The sequence below is a fragment of the Corella eumyota genome, chromosome 5 (assembly GCF_963082875.1).
Source record: "Corella eumyota chromosome 5, kaCorEumy4.1, whole genome shotgun sequence".
Lineage (NCBI taxonomy): Eukaryota > Metazoa > Chordata > Ascidiacea > Phlebobranchia > Corellidae > Corella > Corella eumyota.
This window is the reverse complement of record NC_137494.1, coordinates 13,520,774-13,536,928: the sequence shown is the minus strand read 5'-3', so window position 1 is coordinate 13,536,928 and position 16,155 is coordinate 13,520,774. Positions and strand designations below refer to the sequence as shown.

Below are 16,155 nucleotides of genomic sequence, written 5' to 3'. Positions count from 1 at the left end.
ATAATATTCGCCATTTTACGTTTAAATCAAAATTTAACAAAAACCCAGACTTCAAAAAATCGATTTTCACGATTTTTAGTCAGCTGATGACATTTTTAACGCTTCGACAATTTAGAAAAAAAGATTTTGACACGTCAATATCTAATACTGTTACAATTAGTTAAATTTTAAATTAATTACTTGTAATTTGAATAAAAAAATAATATATTTTTGATATATTAATTCCAATTTCATTAGCGTGTGTAGGAGAAATGTTTTGCAAATTTTACTGTTTATCCTCAAATTTAGAAAATTTTCAAATCATTTGGCCCGCCTACAAGCCCCGTGCGTGCCCCTATCTTGTTCCCGTGCTACATCATTCCACATTCTCCCTAACAGGAGTTAGCTAAAATAATAAGATAAATGCGTTGCACGATACCCCAATACCCTTACCCCAAACCAATCCTTCTAACCAATCTTATTAACCCCAACACCCTCTTACCTTTACCGGAAACCTCCACAACTTTGTGTATTGGTGGTTTGGGGTAAGAAGCCAATGCCTTTAGAGGAGAAGGGGCAGACCAAACCTTATATTTTAATCTCTTCATTGGGTAAAAAATACGAGAGTTGTGGGAAGTAGGTGGTAAGAGGTGGGAATGAAAAGTAGGACGTGGAAAGTTAAAAAAGGGTAAGAAAGTAGATGGTTACTCGATAAGGAAGTAAGGGGCTACAATTCTTCTTCAGCAAAGTACCAAACTTAAAAACTAGGCATTTACTGCAATTCGATTCTGTGGTGACGTCAAATTGTACTTGGGTGTTTGTGTTAAAGTTCTCTTGTTAATGTTTTCCTATTTGTTATTGGCAGGGCCATCCATATGTAAAATTTGAGTCGTTTTTCCACTTAAAAAATTGCAGTAAAACGTTTTGACTGTCCTTTAAATTTGTAATTATTAAATAAAATATTAATCTACTTAAACTTGATTAATTTGGGGCGTCTTTAAACGTTATGCAAAGAGCCTCTGCCAATTGCTTTTAAAAAATGCTTATAATGCGTATGGGTTCGTGGGTTCGATTCCCGCCGCTTCTATGTTGTGAAAAAATAATTTATAAATGAAGAAGTTGAATCTTCTAGTACTGTATACATTAATTTACCTGTTAAATATTTTTTTAGATTATATTTATGTCATAATAGAATAAGAACTTTTAAAATGGGTAATCACCTAGCTGCTACAGCACCTTCACAAATTCTTAGTGTTGAAAGTTACCTCGCTGACACAACAGATCATGTGTTTGATAAAAACTTGGGCAGCACTCGATTTATGAAAGTAGCTCGAGCAAAATATTATGAAGGCCTCACTGTCGTCAAGGTTTTTGTAAAAAATGATACTTCTATCAAACTAGAGCATTATAAAGAAGATGTAGAGACTATTAAAGAGAAACTAAACCAAGCTTCGAATTGTCTACATTTTCAGGAGGCAATTATAATGGATCGTGCAGCATTTTTGATTAGACAATACGTGAAGCACAATTTATATGACCGAATAAGCACTCGACCTTTTTATAATAACATAGAGCGCCGCTGGGCAGCGTTTCAGCTTTTATGTGCGCTCAACCAAATGGCAAAGTTTAAAATCTGGCACGGTGATATAAAAAGTGAAAATATCCTTATCACAAGTTGGAATTGGTTGTTGCTTACTGATTTTGCATGTTATAAACCTTTATATTTACCTGACGATAATCCGGCAGATTTTAATTATTTTTTTGATACATCGCGACGTCGAACTTGTTATATTGCGCCTGAAAGGTTCACTGATAGTGCTGAGGTGCTGGCGTCAAACCAGTTAAAAATGTTAGAGCATGACCATGTTACAACACACGCTATGGATATATTTTCCACTGGTTGTGTTATTGCTGAGCTATTTACAGATGGTGACCCTATGTTTGATTTATCTCAGTTACTAGCATATCGAGAAAAGAAATTCTACCCAACAGAATGCTTAAAAAAAATTGATGACCCTCATATAAGAAGCCTAGTGGAGCATATGATAAATCTAACACCGTCGAAAAGGTATACCGCAGAGAAATACCTAACTCTCTGGCGTGAAAAGTGCTTTCCTAATCACTTTTACACTTACCTGAAATTTTACATGGGTCGATTTTGCGAACCGCCTCTATTATCAGCTGATCAAACTGTATCAGCACTCCATGCCGATCTAGAAAAGAAAATTCTACAAAATCTTAGCAATGATAATTCAGACGCTTTAATAATTGTAGCATCGTTGTTATTATCCTGCATTCGGCATCTTAAATATTGCAACAGTAAACTAAAAGCTTTAAATCTGATTGTACAATTTGCAAAACATCTTAAATCAGATATAATCTTAGAGCGTTTTGTCCCTTATTTAATGAAAATGATAAAGGACAATGTTTCAAGGGTTCGTGCTCATGCAATTCATGCTCTTGCCACATGTATGATGTTTGTAAAAGAAGTACCTAGTGGCGAGTCTAATATTTTCAGTGAATATATCTTGCCAGCTCTTGGGCTATGTGCTAAAGACACGGAAGTCTCTGTTAGAAAAGCATTTGCTGAAAATATTGCTATTTTAACTGAGAAATCGCTGATGTTTCTAGACAGTCCGCAAAGTGCTCAAAATTCAAGTTATATATCAGCTGCTGGTGGTGAACAGCCATCATATGACACCCAGCTACAAATATTACGCCACATGACTCAAAATCGTGTACAAGTCATGCTTAGTGACTCTGATAGCACGGTGCGTCAATGCTTGCTTGAATACTCTGTATCGCGACTTTGTACTTTTTTCGGCCGCCAAAAAGCAAACGATGTTCTACTCAGCCACATGATTACGTTTTTGAACGATAAACAAGATTGGCAGCTGAGAGCAGCATTTTTTCATAGTCTAGTCTCTATGGCAGCTTACATTGGAATACAAAGCGCAAATATTCTCAAACCATTGCTGTTGCAAGGCCTTAGTGATAGTCAAGAATTCGTTGTTGCCGAAACGATGCTTGCAATTTCAAGTATTGTACAACTTGGTTTAATTCCAAAGAAAATGATCTGTGAATTAGTGGAACACAATACAGCGTTCCTTATTCACCCTTGCGCGTGGATAAAACAAAATGCCGTAGCTTTAATATGTGAATGTGCAAGGGTCCTTAAAAGCTTTGATGTACACTGTTATATTTTGCCAAAGTTAGAACCGTTTTTACAGAATTCGATTCTACAGGTCAGTAAGGAAGATATTCTTCTGAGCTCGCTAAACCAACCGGTTTCTCATTCTGTATATGATCTAGTCCGGAAGTCTCAGAACATTAAACTAGTTTACGAGACCTTACGAAACCGAAAAAAAAATCGAGATTTGAAAACCGAAAACACAGATGAGAACAAAGAAAACGAGAACACCATTCAGAAACTAATCATACAAGAAATGTCAACAGAGGACGAAACTAAATTATTATTTCTTGAAAGTTATATATCGAAACAACAGAAAGACGCTTTAAATACTAGTAGCGTTAACAGCAAAGAATGGCATCATGATGATAGCCCAACTGGTAGCGAAATAAATCTTCTAAGTTTTGGACCCACTTTTGTTCGAAGACATGCCGACCTAGTTAAGGATAACGATAACATTGTATCCTACGGTAGAAATGCACCCCGAAAAGGGGGTAACAGAAAAAAAGTAACCCCAGCCCCTACAGATGTCCCGATGAACGATGAATGGAGAACAATGTTTGGGACCGATAACAGCAGACCCCCAATTCCCCCGACTAAAAAACAGGTTTCAAATTTGGCAATATCAATGTCAGAGTTAGAACATCAAGCAGCAACACAGTTACCATACACTGCACCAACAGAACCAAATAAAACTGAAATTAAAAATAAATATGCAAGTTGTCAACTAGATTTAAGATCTCTAGTGCACCATAGGCGTGATTTTTACAAACAAGATATTGAACAACGCTCGTTAGAAGACTCAGCTGATAGCCAAAGTGCTATCAAGGTATCAGATTGGCAACCTCATGGCATCTTAGTAGCCCATATGCTTGAGCATCGAGGACCAATACACAAGGTCTTGGTTAATCCTTGCAATCAATTATTTGCCACTGTTTCGTCAGATAAAACAATAAGGTTATGGGACTCGGCGAAATTTGAAGAAAAATCGATCGTGAATCGCTCCAAAGCAACACTGCGTTTATCCGGTGCAGTGCGCTGTGGTGCATTCTGCAGAGACAACCGTTTTGTGTGCTCATCCGATGATGGCCAAGTCCATGAAGTTGCTATCGAACTAATGGGCTCGAAATCACAAGAAAAACCTGACTTTTCTGAGAAAACCAACCCTCCTATTCAGTTCTCATACCCAGTAGATTACCACACTTATGGTCGCATTACCGATTTAAAATCAGTTGTCAATTCACCTTTAGTTATATTTTCAACAAGCCATGGTAACGTTATTGCATTAGACATAAGAGATAAAAGACCGGCATGGGAATTTAAACATGATTTGAGCAACGGCCTTCCTACAACATTCTGTATAGACCCAAAACAACACTGGCTATGCTTAGGCAGTGTAAGAGGGTCACATGTTTGTTGGGACCTTCGATTTAACCTTCCAATTACTAAATTTACACACCCCGCAATGGCAGGAATTAGAAAAGTAATAACGCACCCTACAATGCCTTCATGTATTTTATCAGTGGTAACAGGTAATAACGAAGTAAGCATATGGGATATCGAAACTGGTACTCGCCAGTTAACTCTATGGGCCAGCAGTGCCCCAGCATTATCCTTAACCCACAAGACTTCCGATTCTATTAATGGTTTACATGTCTCACTAGGAAGCAATGATATTAGGATATACACAGGGGGCACCGATAGCAAAATACGAATGTGGGATTTAAACCAAGTTGAAAATTCAAAAATAATTTGTGGGCCTGACCAATCCAACAGCCGTACTCTATACACGGTAGCGTACCAACCGAGACTAGTCGACGGCACCCATGTAATACAAGAGCAATTGACTAAAACTAAGCGTAACAACCCTGACGCAGGTAGCAATATGCAAGCTGGGCAAGAAGATGTGAGTGATAGTAAACAAATAAGACCTGGAGAGCATTCTGTTCCTGTTAACCACCACGACGTAATAACTGATATTTCCTTGTTTCAAGTTAACCAATCTTTTATGGTTTCTACCGCTCGAGATGGGGTCGTCAAAATATGGAAATAATTTTTATTTTAATGGTATTTTTTTAATTGTAATTTTAAACTATTTAACCAAAATTTAAAGATTGTATATTCTTTGTGAAGAAATAGTGTGTTGGACTTAATAAATATTAAATTAAAATATTTTTGCTCCTATATTATAAATTTTGCAAATTTTAAAATCAACTTCTTTTGTTAAAATTAAAATATTGTTTGAAAATGTGATAGGCTATGTAATGAACAAAAAATCCTTTTTTTTCTTGATTCATTGAATTTTGATTTGTTTAAAACTTTAAGAAACAATTAATTATTTTGTTTTGGAATTTTAAAAAAGTATAAAAAGCTAATTATTAACAATATTATTAAATATTTTTCGTATATTTTTATCAAGCCTTTAAAGTTCATTCTTCAACTTATAAATAAATATAATTAAGTAAACCCAATTTAAAACTATTTTAAGTGATATTTATGTCTAGTTCTATGAACAATTTTTTTAAATTTCACAGCTATACCAATTTTAAAAGTTTATTTATAATTATAATGATGAAGTGGTATGTTTTATTTAACTCTCAAGTTATATTAACAACTGACCTTCTAAATTAACTTTCTAATTTGAACAGTGAGCTTAAAATCTGTTGGTAAATAATAAGCTTAAATGTGCAATAACTTAATTTTTGTGTTAAATTGTAAACTTGTTAAAATAAAAAAAATAATTAAATAAAATACTGTCTAAAAGAACAACGTGTTATTAATATTACAGTGTTTTTGTTAAAATTAAAAGCATGTTTTTTCAATAACATAAAAACCCAAAGGAAAAAATACTAAAATTGATTTTCATTTAGTTTCAAAATGTATTGAAATTGCACAACCATATAGTAAACATTATTATTGTAATATAACAAAAAATGGAAAAATTTATTAATTATATTAAAGTATATCTGTAGGTAGAGAATATAATTTAGGCACTTTTTTTAGAAAAAAATTAAATTAGTATTATCTCTAGAACACTGGGCCCACAATATCACAATAAAGAAGGGTTTTGTTAGTTAATTACATAAAAAATAAGTACTACAGATTACAAATAACTAAAACGCAATGAAAAAAAACTAAAAAAGTTCAACAACATTATGGTTTAGTTATAATAAGTAGGGCTAATGAAAAATCCCTTTTTTATAAAAAAAGATAGTTATACAGATATAGTAAATAAATAATTGAATAAAAAAGTATAAAAATGCTCTGTTTCGAAATATATATAAATAAAATTTTCACAAATTTATTTTTGAGCTGTGTAACGTTGTCAAAAATATTTTAGAAATTACCTTAAAAAACATTAAATTTAAAAGAAACTTGAATAAGCATTACCTAGAAAAAAGGCTCAGAATGTAAAATCCACTTTACCTACTTATACAAAATGTACAAAATTATTTTTACTTAAAAATAAATAAATCTCCATTTTTTAATTGTTAAAGAATAATTATAACTGCAGTGCCTTATTTTCCCTTAAAATAACCCAAAATTGCGACTCTATTTTTTGATAGTGTTTAAAAATATGATTGCAACATAAGTAAAGAAAATATATATTATATACCAAAAAATATTTTTTAAATTATATTCCATTTGATAAATAAATCCAAAAATATTTTTTCAGAATTCGGTATCTTTTCTAAAACTAAGAAGTAACCTTTTTAAGATTATGAAAAAATCCGTCTAGTTCTAGGGGGTCCTGGGGCTCTGGGTCCTTTATGGGCATACACCATGACCCACTGGCAGTGGGGTGCCAGTTTTCAGGGACATTTAAAGATAATTCTGAGATACTACTCACAACCGACCTAACAGGTGACATTAACCCACTTTTAAAATTCGAATTATCACCCACCGAGAGCGATGTACCGTTAATTTTCGCTTTAATCAAATTGCAAAGGTTTTTATGTCCGTTGTTTTTTAACTTTAAACTGTCTTTTGAATTTGAGGCGATAAGGTCTTGTTTACAGCGCTGTCTTTTTGCGGGCGAACCACAACCTAAAGTTGGTGAACTACTTTCCAATAAATTAGATTCTTCCTCGTCAGTACGTTTTCGTTTTGGAGACTCGATTTTCGGCGATAAAGTTTTCTCAACTTTCTCAAATTTAGTGTTCGTTATAACTGTCAAAGAATTACTATCACACCAGTCTAATGACTCTGTGGGATTTTTAATCGTGAAACAATCATCGTCAATGTCACAGTTACTTGTAGAGACAGTCGAAAGTACGGTTAAAGAGTTACTTAAATTATCGCTGTCTTCAAAAGTGCAATTTTCATCAGAATCACTCTCGTCCATGTTTAAAACTGGCGACACTTTCCTCATGACCATCTCGGAGGAAATTCGTTTTAAAGTTGCGCTCAGTATAGCTTCTTTACAGAAATCTGGTGAGCGTCGTTGTTTATTTGCTTCTTTTTTCTCTAAAGTGTCATGCCATAATTTATCGAGGTTAGATTCTGAGACCCACTTTCTTTCGAAGGCCATGCCGTTAATTATTACCATTCCTATTCCACTATATGAACAAAAGCTGTGATTGTTAAAAATATGAATCATAAATATTAAAATCATGTAAAGGTCATTGACCTTAGTAAGATGGTTTTCAGTAAATGTATTTTACTTTTATTAAAGTTTGGTAAGTTTATATGAACAAAAGCTATAAATGTTACTAACAAAAATCATAAATATATTTAAATTTGATTTTATATATTTCATATTAATTCCTTTTAATAATATATATTTTAAGAACCCAATGCCTTATTATCTTTTAAACTACAAATAATCTGTCAATAAATTAAAACAAAATTAATTTTTAAAATCTGATAATAAGGAATTAAATCAGGTAATGTAATCTACTACCTTAATATATTTTAACTGAATTTCTTCTAATGTATAAAAGTTAATAAATTTTAACTTATCAGATAAAGTAATTTACTTTTTTTTGAACACAATTAAAATACGTAAAAATAATATGCAAATTTTTATTTACATTTAGTTGATAGTTGATAGTCCGTTAGTTACGCAAATAAATATACCTATGCCAGGCTAAATTAAAGGTAAAAAGGTATCTAAATTAGATACAAAGTTTGTATATATATTAGGCGTTCTAATTTTTTAATTGCTACTAATTAAATGATTCAATCTTAGGCTAAATTTACGAAACCTATTTTAGACAAACGAACAAAGGAACCGGTAATCTTTATCCCAGTGTTGCCAGATTGTTTTGGTTTGCAATTTTAGCGTTTGTCCTCATATTGCGTTTTATGTCAAAAAATATGTTTGCCTAATTATGTACTTAAATTTTGACTTAATGTTTAATAAAATACAACAAAAATGTTTATATTTATAAATTACAAATTAATTAATATTAAAAATGTAAACTGCCAAATGTATTCCAAATAGTAAAAAAGGCCTTAAAGTATTGGGTAATGATGTTTTCTTACCACATATTCGTGGTTTAAATAAATTGTAATCTACAAAATGGTGATAAAATTTCAGTATTATCAAAAAATATTACAAAAATCGCAAGTTGTAGCGCGCAATATTTTGTATGTTGCGATAATATTTACATCCAGCGAAGTGTAATGTTAACTTAGCAAATAATCTTAAGGTGTGGTTTTAAAAAAAACTAATTTAAACGATTTATGGTGACTATAAACTTGTAAAAGTTTCGGGTTTTTCCTTTTAAACAAATAATACAAAGGTGGTCTATAGATACTTTAAAAAACAAATCGTTTAAAGTAGCAATCAAGCAATTATCAAACAATAGAAACGAAAACCGGTAAAAAATATTAAGCACTTAACGACGGTTGTATTTGTTTTATTTATGTTTACATACCCAGGTTTTATGATAAGAAAAAATAAACAAGATTCTTAAGAACGATTTATTTTGCTAACCCTTTGACAATATTATATTTATTTGCTTATTGAAATAAAAATCAATATTGTAAACAAATTAAAAAAGCAGTATATGGCACTATATTTCCTTGTATATAATATGGATTATGTTCTTAAAATAATTAAAATCTTTTCTAATATTACAGAATTAAAACTACTAACGATTTTTAAACTTTAAGTGAACATTTTATTGCAAAAGTCGTCATCAGAAAAAGAGTGAAAGCGAAAAGAAAAAAGCAAAATCGTCTCTCGCTTTCGAAAAAAATGAGCGTAGCCTGAGGGTGAAATAAGGTTACACCAGTGCTACATGTTATGCAGTCCACGTTTTCTGTTCGTGTTATTTTATGTCGTTGTCGAAGTTATCAGAATCTTGATGCTATAACGACAAGCAAGACAGAAAAGGCAAGAGCGACAGCTTACTTAAGCTACTACTTCACTAACAGACTGAATTTTAAAGTAGGATACGAAGAAGATAAAAACTAGTCCTAAAACTTACTAGTTGTAATATTTAAATTCACTATGTTTCGAATTACGGAAAGAAATAGCAATAAAATTGCTGCAGTTCTAATGGTTTACATTTTCGGGATGTTATATTTTGTGAGCTTTAGAAGCCCGGGCGCAAAACTTGAAATGGAAAATCTAGAACTTGTAAAACGCGAATCAGAAAGTTTCGAGAAACCTTATCAAGCGGATATCATCGAAATACCACTAGAAGTAAGAAATTAAATTTAATCATTTTACAAATACTTAAAAATTGATTAAATATCAATAAATATAAACTTGTTTAGAAATGTAATATAATAAATAGTTTATAGACTTAGTTTTTTTACACAAACCGGTTTTAAATAGGTATTAAACCTATTTTGCGTCAAGTTACATCAATTGAACGAATGCCTTATAGCATTTTTATAAGTATTTCCCTTTTAAAAGTTTTTAATATATCCTGAAAATAAAAACCATGTCACGAAATATGTCAATGAATGTTTACATTTCTATGGATCAATATCTAGAGCACTTGTAACTAGCATATTCATACGATTTCATATGGGAAAGTGAATTTTAAGTTGTCAAAATCGACAAGTGACGTTTTGAATGATAATTTGAAAGAAATGATATGTCATTGCTCAAAAATTTTACGTATTACAAAATCATTTAAAAAAAGCTGACGAAGTATTTTGTATATCATTGTCAAAATGTCAAAAAATTTAATATTACACTAACAAAATGTCAAATTAAATCATTAACTTAACTAAAATTGGTATTATTTTAATTTTGGAAACATTAACTCTGAAATAAAAATTTACAATTTACAATTTTTTTCCAGAAAAAACAAGAAATTTTGGAAAGCATTAAAATTAAATCACGAAACTCGTCCGCCGAAAATGAGCAACATTTTGAGCACCCCTATCACCCGGGATTTCCCCTTAGTGGGGCTTTAACGAACCCTCAACCTATTCTTAAGATGGGTAACATCGAGCAGGGGGCAAATACGATTATAGGAATAACAACAATTAAGGTAAATAAAAAAAATAAAAATAATTCAAAAATCAAAACAAAAAAAAAATGTTTGGATTTATTTTTACCGGAAATGACGTCACGAAATTACTTTTTTACTCAAACTGACCAAACCAAGATAGTCACGATACGTTTTGTGATTACAAATTTCACGGCTTATAAATATTTTAAAAGAAAATTGAAAACTGCTGTTTAAGTGACCTTTAATATGACCTTTACGCCCAAAAAAAATTTGCTATTTTATCAAAATTTAAAAAAAAAATTAAATAAATTTTAAAATATTGGTTCAAATGTTTTATAAATAAAAAGCAATTATTACATTTTAACGCATTGCTTTCCGGGGTTTAAATGGTATTTCTATCATATTTTATTAATTAAAGTATTAGCTTAATGGTCTTCATTTTAATTAATGTATTTTATATATTTAACTTCTAATTTTGTAATACGCAATTATATTGAATTCTATAACTTGGTTGCTATATACCTAATGGTGTATCGAAAGTTTTTTATTTAACGCTTTGATCTAAATACGTTAATTAATTAAACCAACCAAAAATAAAACTATTTTAAATTTAAAAATAATTATTTCGTACAATTAATAATAGGTAACAGAAAACTAAAAAAAAAATTGTACAGTAAAATAATATAAGTAACATTTTTTTTGCTTTTTTATATTTTTGATGACGTTTTTAATAGTATTTTTTATATTTGCGCGTGCGTTAATTTAATTAAAATTGATTAATTAAATTAGTTTTTTATGCCGTCATTGTAATGGAACACTTAACTTCGTATTGCCGTATTGTTTTATAAAGGCTTTAAACTTTAATTCAAATGAAATGTGAACTACCTGAATTAAATAATATTGAAGTTTGTGTTTATTTATCGTTGATGTGGAAAGGCAGACTTCACAGTCCAAAAATAGAGTAACATTTGTTACCCTGACCCAGTCTGAATTGACTTTGGCAGTTTTAAATATTATTGACCTGTTGAAAGTCTTTTGGCTCGGCAAAAATTTCATTATTATTACTCCGACTAAAGGGTGCTAAGCCCTTAAAGCAGTGGGGATTAAACCTTGGAGCTTATGTAGTAGTGTTAATGCCAAATCCATTAAAATATTTTTATTTGCGGATTTAGTTTAAAATTTAGGGCATTAAAAAATGTTTTAAAAATTAATTTTTTATTTTTTTTGTAGAGGCCAGACGATACAAATTACGTTTTCGAAACGGTCCAATCTTTATTCGAGAAAATGGGAGAAGGTCGTAAGGAAGATACAAGAATTGTGGTTTTTATCGGGGAAACTGATCATAAGTTTATTCAAGAAGTTTCAATTGAATTTTTTAAACGTTTTTCCAAAGAAATTAACGCAGGATATTTAGAGGTAAAAAAAAAATTTTTGATAATTTAAATTTTTTTAATTTTAAAATTGCATTTTTTTAATTAATTTTGGATAGCAATTTTGATTTTTAGTTATTTTAGAATTAAATACCCTTAAAATCGTTCTTTATATAGTAAGTATTTATTAATGCTTCACTAAATCTATAAAATTGTCAAAACGTAAAATAATATTATTATTAATATTACATCTATATTTAAAATACTTAACATATAAATAACATGATATTGCTATTTAAAATTAATATAATAAGCTTTTTAGTTACTTTTAATTATACAATAATCGATACCTTTTAAAATTGTCTAACTTTTATAATATATTGATTAGTATATGTTTATATATTGATTTATTTTCCTATTACCCTAAAAAATTTGAAAATGGCTTTGAAGTCTATATTCTCCTATGCATTGCTTTTAGAGGAAAAGCTGCTGTGATTGAAATACGATTGTACTGAATTATTTATTAAATTTTGCAATGATGTAATTTTAGTATGTCGAAATTTTGCAAATTTAATGAAAAAATTCGATTACAATTTTTTTACAAGCTGCATTTTTTCATCTTTTATTAAATTTTTTGAACATTTTTGACCAAACTTAATTATATTTTTTATTAGTTGTTTTTATAAGTTTTATTTTAGGCAAAAATTATTTGTACATATATAACAAACTACGTTTAGACTCCAGTTCGACATTCATAAAGCACAATTTATTGAATGATATATAGCAAACTGAATTTTACAGCCTTTCACGAAAAAAAATATAATTTTATTATTTTATTTTCGATGTGAAAAGCCTAACCGCTTTAACATAAAGTAACATTTGTTACCCCTACCAAGGCTAAAGGTAACTTTGCCAGTTTGGGATATTATTGACGTACATTACCGGTTTTCGCATTGCAGCATGTTTATAGTTGGATGAAAATGTTTAAATAATTAATTAGGTTGGTTTTAATTTTAGGCATTTTGTTGTAACAGTTACTCATATTATAATAACAACTTTGCTAATCTCTGTTTATTTTGTTTATTAAAACTGTATAAGTTGATAGCCCGCCCTACGATAGGGATTTTAGTTATTGTAATATGGTTGCAACTCTTAACTAATATTTGTCCATAATAATTTACCCTATGCACTACAAACGGCATTTTTATATATTTTGCAGGGATATAATTAGACATATTAACCGGCAGCGTGGTGTAGTGGTAAGAACACTTGCTACACCACACATGAGGTCGTGGGTTTAATCCTCACTGCTCTCATGCTGTAGCGCCCTTGAGTAAGGCGCTATAAACGGTATGAACTCCTGCTGAGCCAGCACTTAATCAGCAGAATACTTGTCGAGCAATTATAGTCTATAATATCTCAAACTGGCAAAGGCAACTCGAAACTGGGTCGGAGTAACAGTTGTTACTTTATGTTTAAGTCGCGCATTCGACTTTCCCACATCGAGGATAAAGATATATAAAAAAAATACACATATACATCGTTAAAATTTTTTCTTTTCTTTTGTATTTTAGATAATATCACCTCCTGCAAATTACTACCCCGATTGGAAAGCAGTTTTGCCTGAAAGTTTCGGGGACCCATTTACTCGAATCAAGTGGCGTTCTAAACAAAATTTAGATCAAATATTTCTCATGATGTATGTTTATAATTTATCGCCAAACTATTATTTAATGATGGAGGACGATGTGATAGCAACTGGCGATTATATGAATAAAATTTTAAAGGTAAGTTTATTACATTTTAGAATACCAAAAAAAATAAATAAAAAATTTTTAAATTTTAATTAATTTTTTTTGGTATACTTACAATATAAAAAAGGTTTAATAATTTATATATCCAGCTAAATAATGGTTTAAAATTAAATTTAAAAATACCCATATTATAATAAACGGCTTATCTAATTACGAACGTTTAATATACGTTATTTTTATTAAAAATTAATTATTTTTGTATTTTTTTATATAACACCTGTTGTTTTTAACTCTTGATATTTATAAATTATTAATTTAAATATTATCAAAAAGTTTTCAATATACGTAAATTGCATGTCAATTCTCAACATAACCACTTAAATTAAAAAATTATCAATTTAATTTGTAAAAATATTAATAAAATTAAAAAGCATAGAAAAGGTTTAAAAATATAAATAAATTTTTATTTTTAAAAATTAACAAAAAAAATACTAACCAAAATTTATTAAAATTCGAATTATTAATATTCAAAGTCTATTCAGCAAGTGAAAAGATATGGAAAAAAGGATTGGTTTTACATTTCATTCTGTTCGCTTGGGGCAATAGGGAAGCTATTTAAAGCAAGAACTTTACCTTCCTACGCGTCTTTTATTCACACTTTTTGGAATAGAAAACCATTAGATTGGCTTCAGGTAATTAAATATAAAATTTTATTGTTTATTTTTATCTTTTTTTTGCTGACTTTGTTGGTGGTCATGTAATTTTTCATTTAATTTTTTAGATTTTATTTTTAGAATTTTTATTTTATTTTTAAATATTTTTTTTTTTATTTTATAGATTGATTATGTAAATACGCAATTTTGTAGTTATGACGAAAATTTACAAAAATGTGTCGCAAGAAGGAAAGATAAAATGATTGGCACAACACCTGCGTTATTTCAACATAAAGGACAGTAAGTAAACGTTTAAAATTGTTGTCCGAAGGGTCTATGGTTCGAGTCCTGCCACAACCATTTTTTTATTTTATTTAAATAAGTGTTAACAGATAGCTCATACATGTCCCATATTTACCCTTGAACCTAGCGTTAACAGATAGGTTATACATGTCCCGTATTTACCCTTGAACCCAGTGTTAACAGATAGCTTATACATGTCCCATATTTACCCTTGAACCCAGTGTTAACAGATAGCTTATACATGTCCCATATTTACCCTTGAACTCGGTGTTAACAGATAGCTTATACATGTCCCATATTTACCCTTGAATCCAGTGTTAACAGATAGCTCATACATGTCCCATATTCGCCCTTAAACCCAGTGTTAACAGATAGCTTATACATGTCCCATATTTACCCTTGAATCCAGTGTTAACAGATAGCTTATACATATCCCATATTTACCCTTGAACCCAGTGTTAACAGATAGCTCATACATGTCCCATATTTACCCTTGAATCCAGTGTTAACAGATAGCTCATACATGTCCCATATTTACCCTTGAATCCAGTGTTAACAGATAGCTTATACATGTCCCATATTCGCCCTTAAACCCAGTGTTAACAGATAGCTCATACATGTCCCATATTCGCCCTTAAACCCAGTGTTAACAGATATCTCATACATGTCCCATATTTACCCTTGAATCCAGTGTTAACAGATAGCTCATACATGTCCCATATTAACCCTTGAACCCAGTGTTAACAAATAGCTTATACATGCCCCGTATTTACCCTTGAACCCAGTGTTAACAGATAGCTTATACATGTCCCATATTTACCCTTGAACCCAGTGTTAACAGATAGCTTATACATGCCCCGTATTTACCCTTGAACCCAGTGTTAACAGATAGCTTATACATGCCCCGTATTTACCCTTGAACCCAGTGTTAACAGATAGCTTATACATGTTCCATATTAACCCTTAAACCCAGTGTTAACAGATAGCTTATACATGTCCCATATTTACCCTTGAATCCAGTGTTAACAGATAGCTTATACATGCCCCATATTAACCCTTAAACCTAGTTTTATTATATATTTGTGTAAATTTAATTATTTTTTTTATATTTTGCAGAGTGTCTTCGCTAGCTGGCAAAAAACAATTATTAAAAGATCGAAGTTTTAAAAAGTTATAGTTTATGGATTTCTAAAAAAATGTTTGAATTAGTGACAAGGTTATACTGTGATCTATAGAAAATGGGAACATAGTCAATAAATGCTTGTGCAATATTAGGCATTAGTGCACTACTGTATTATGTTAATCATATTTTTTTTATCAGTTTCGGTATAAAAATTCAAATTTTTTAGTACGTTTTGTTACCTTTTTTTATTTGATATTAAAAAAAGTGTTTTAACCTTTGATGCGGTGCGCCTTTTACTTATTATGATTTTTTTATTTAAAAAAAGACTTTAACTTTTAAAATATTCGTTTTGTTACACTATGTCA

At 30.4% G+C, this 16,155-nt stretch overlaps 2 protein-coding genes across 3 annotated transcripts; both read left to right on the top strand.

The window, feature by feature from the left end:
* The first annotated feature begins 1,185 nt into the window (after nt 1-1,185).
* On the top strand, nt 1,186-5,535 carry LOC145752081 (phosphoinositide 3-kinase regulatory subunit 4-like). Its single transcript, XM_082568287.1, has one exon. The coding sequence runs from the start codon at nt 1,188-1,190 to the stop codon at nt 5,220-5,222; it is 4,035 nt and encodes a 1,344-aa protein (XP_082424413.1). The 5' UTR covers nt 1,186-1,187; the 3' UTR covers nt 5,223-5,535.
* Nucleotides 5,536-9,470: 3,935 nt separating this feature from the next.
* Nucleotides 9,471-16,155, top strand: LOC145753074 (alpha-1,3-mannosyl-glycoprotein 4-beta-N-acetylglucosaminyltransferase A-like). Of its 2 annotated transcripts, none has more exons than XM_082569465.1 (7): nt 9,471-9,824; nt 10,435-10,626; nt 11,818-12,003; nt 13,532-13,744; nt 14,254-14,403; nt 14,549-14,664; nt 15,784-16,155. In XM_082569465.1, exons 1-7 carry the CDS (start codon nt 9,630-9,632, stop codon nt 15,842-15,844), a joined length of 1,113 nt encoding a protein of 370 aa, XP_082425591.1. In that variant the 5' UTR covers nt 9,471-9,629; the 3' UTR covers nt 15,845-16,155. The 2 variants fall into 2 exon arrangements, with proteins under 2 accessions (XP_082425591.1, XP_082425590.1); XM_082569464.1 differs by having other exon boundaries at nt 14,245-14,403.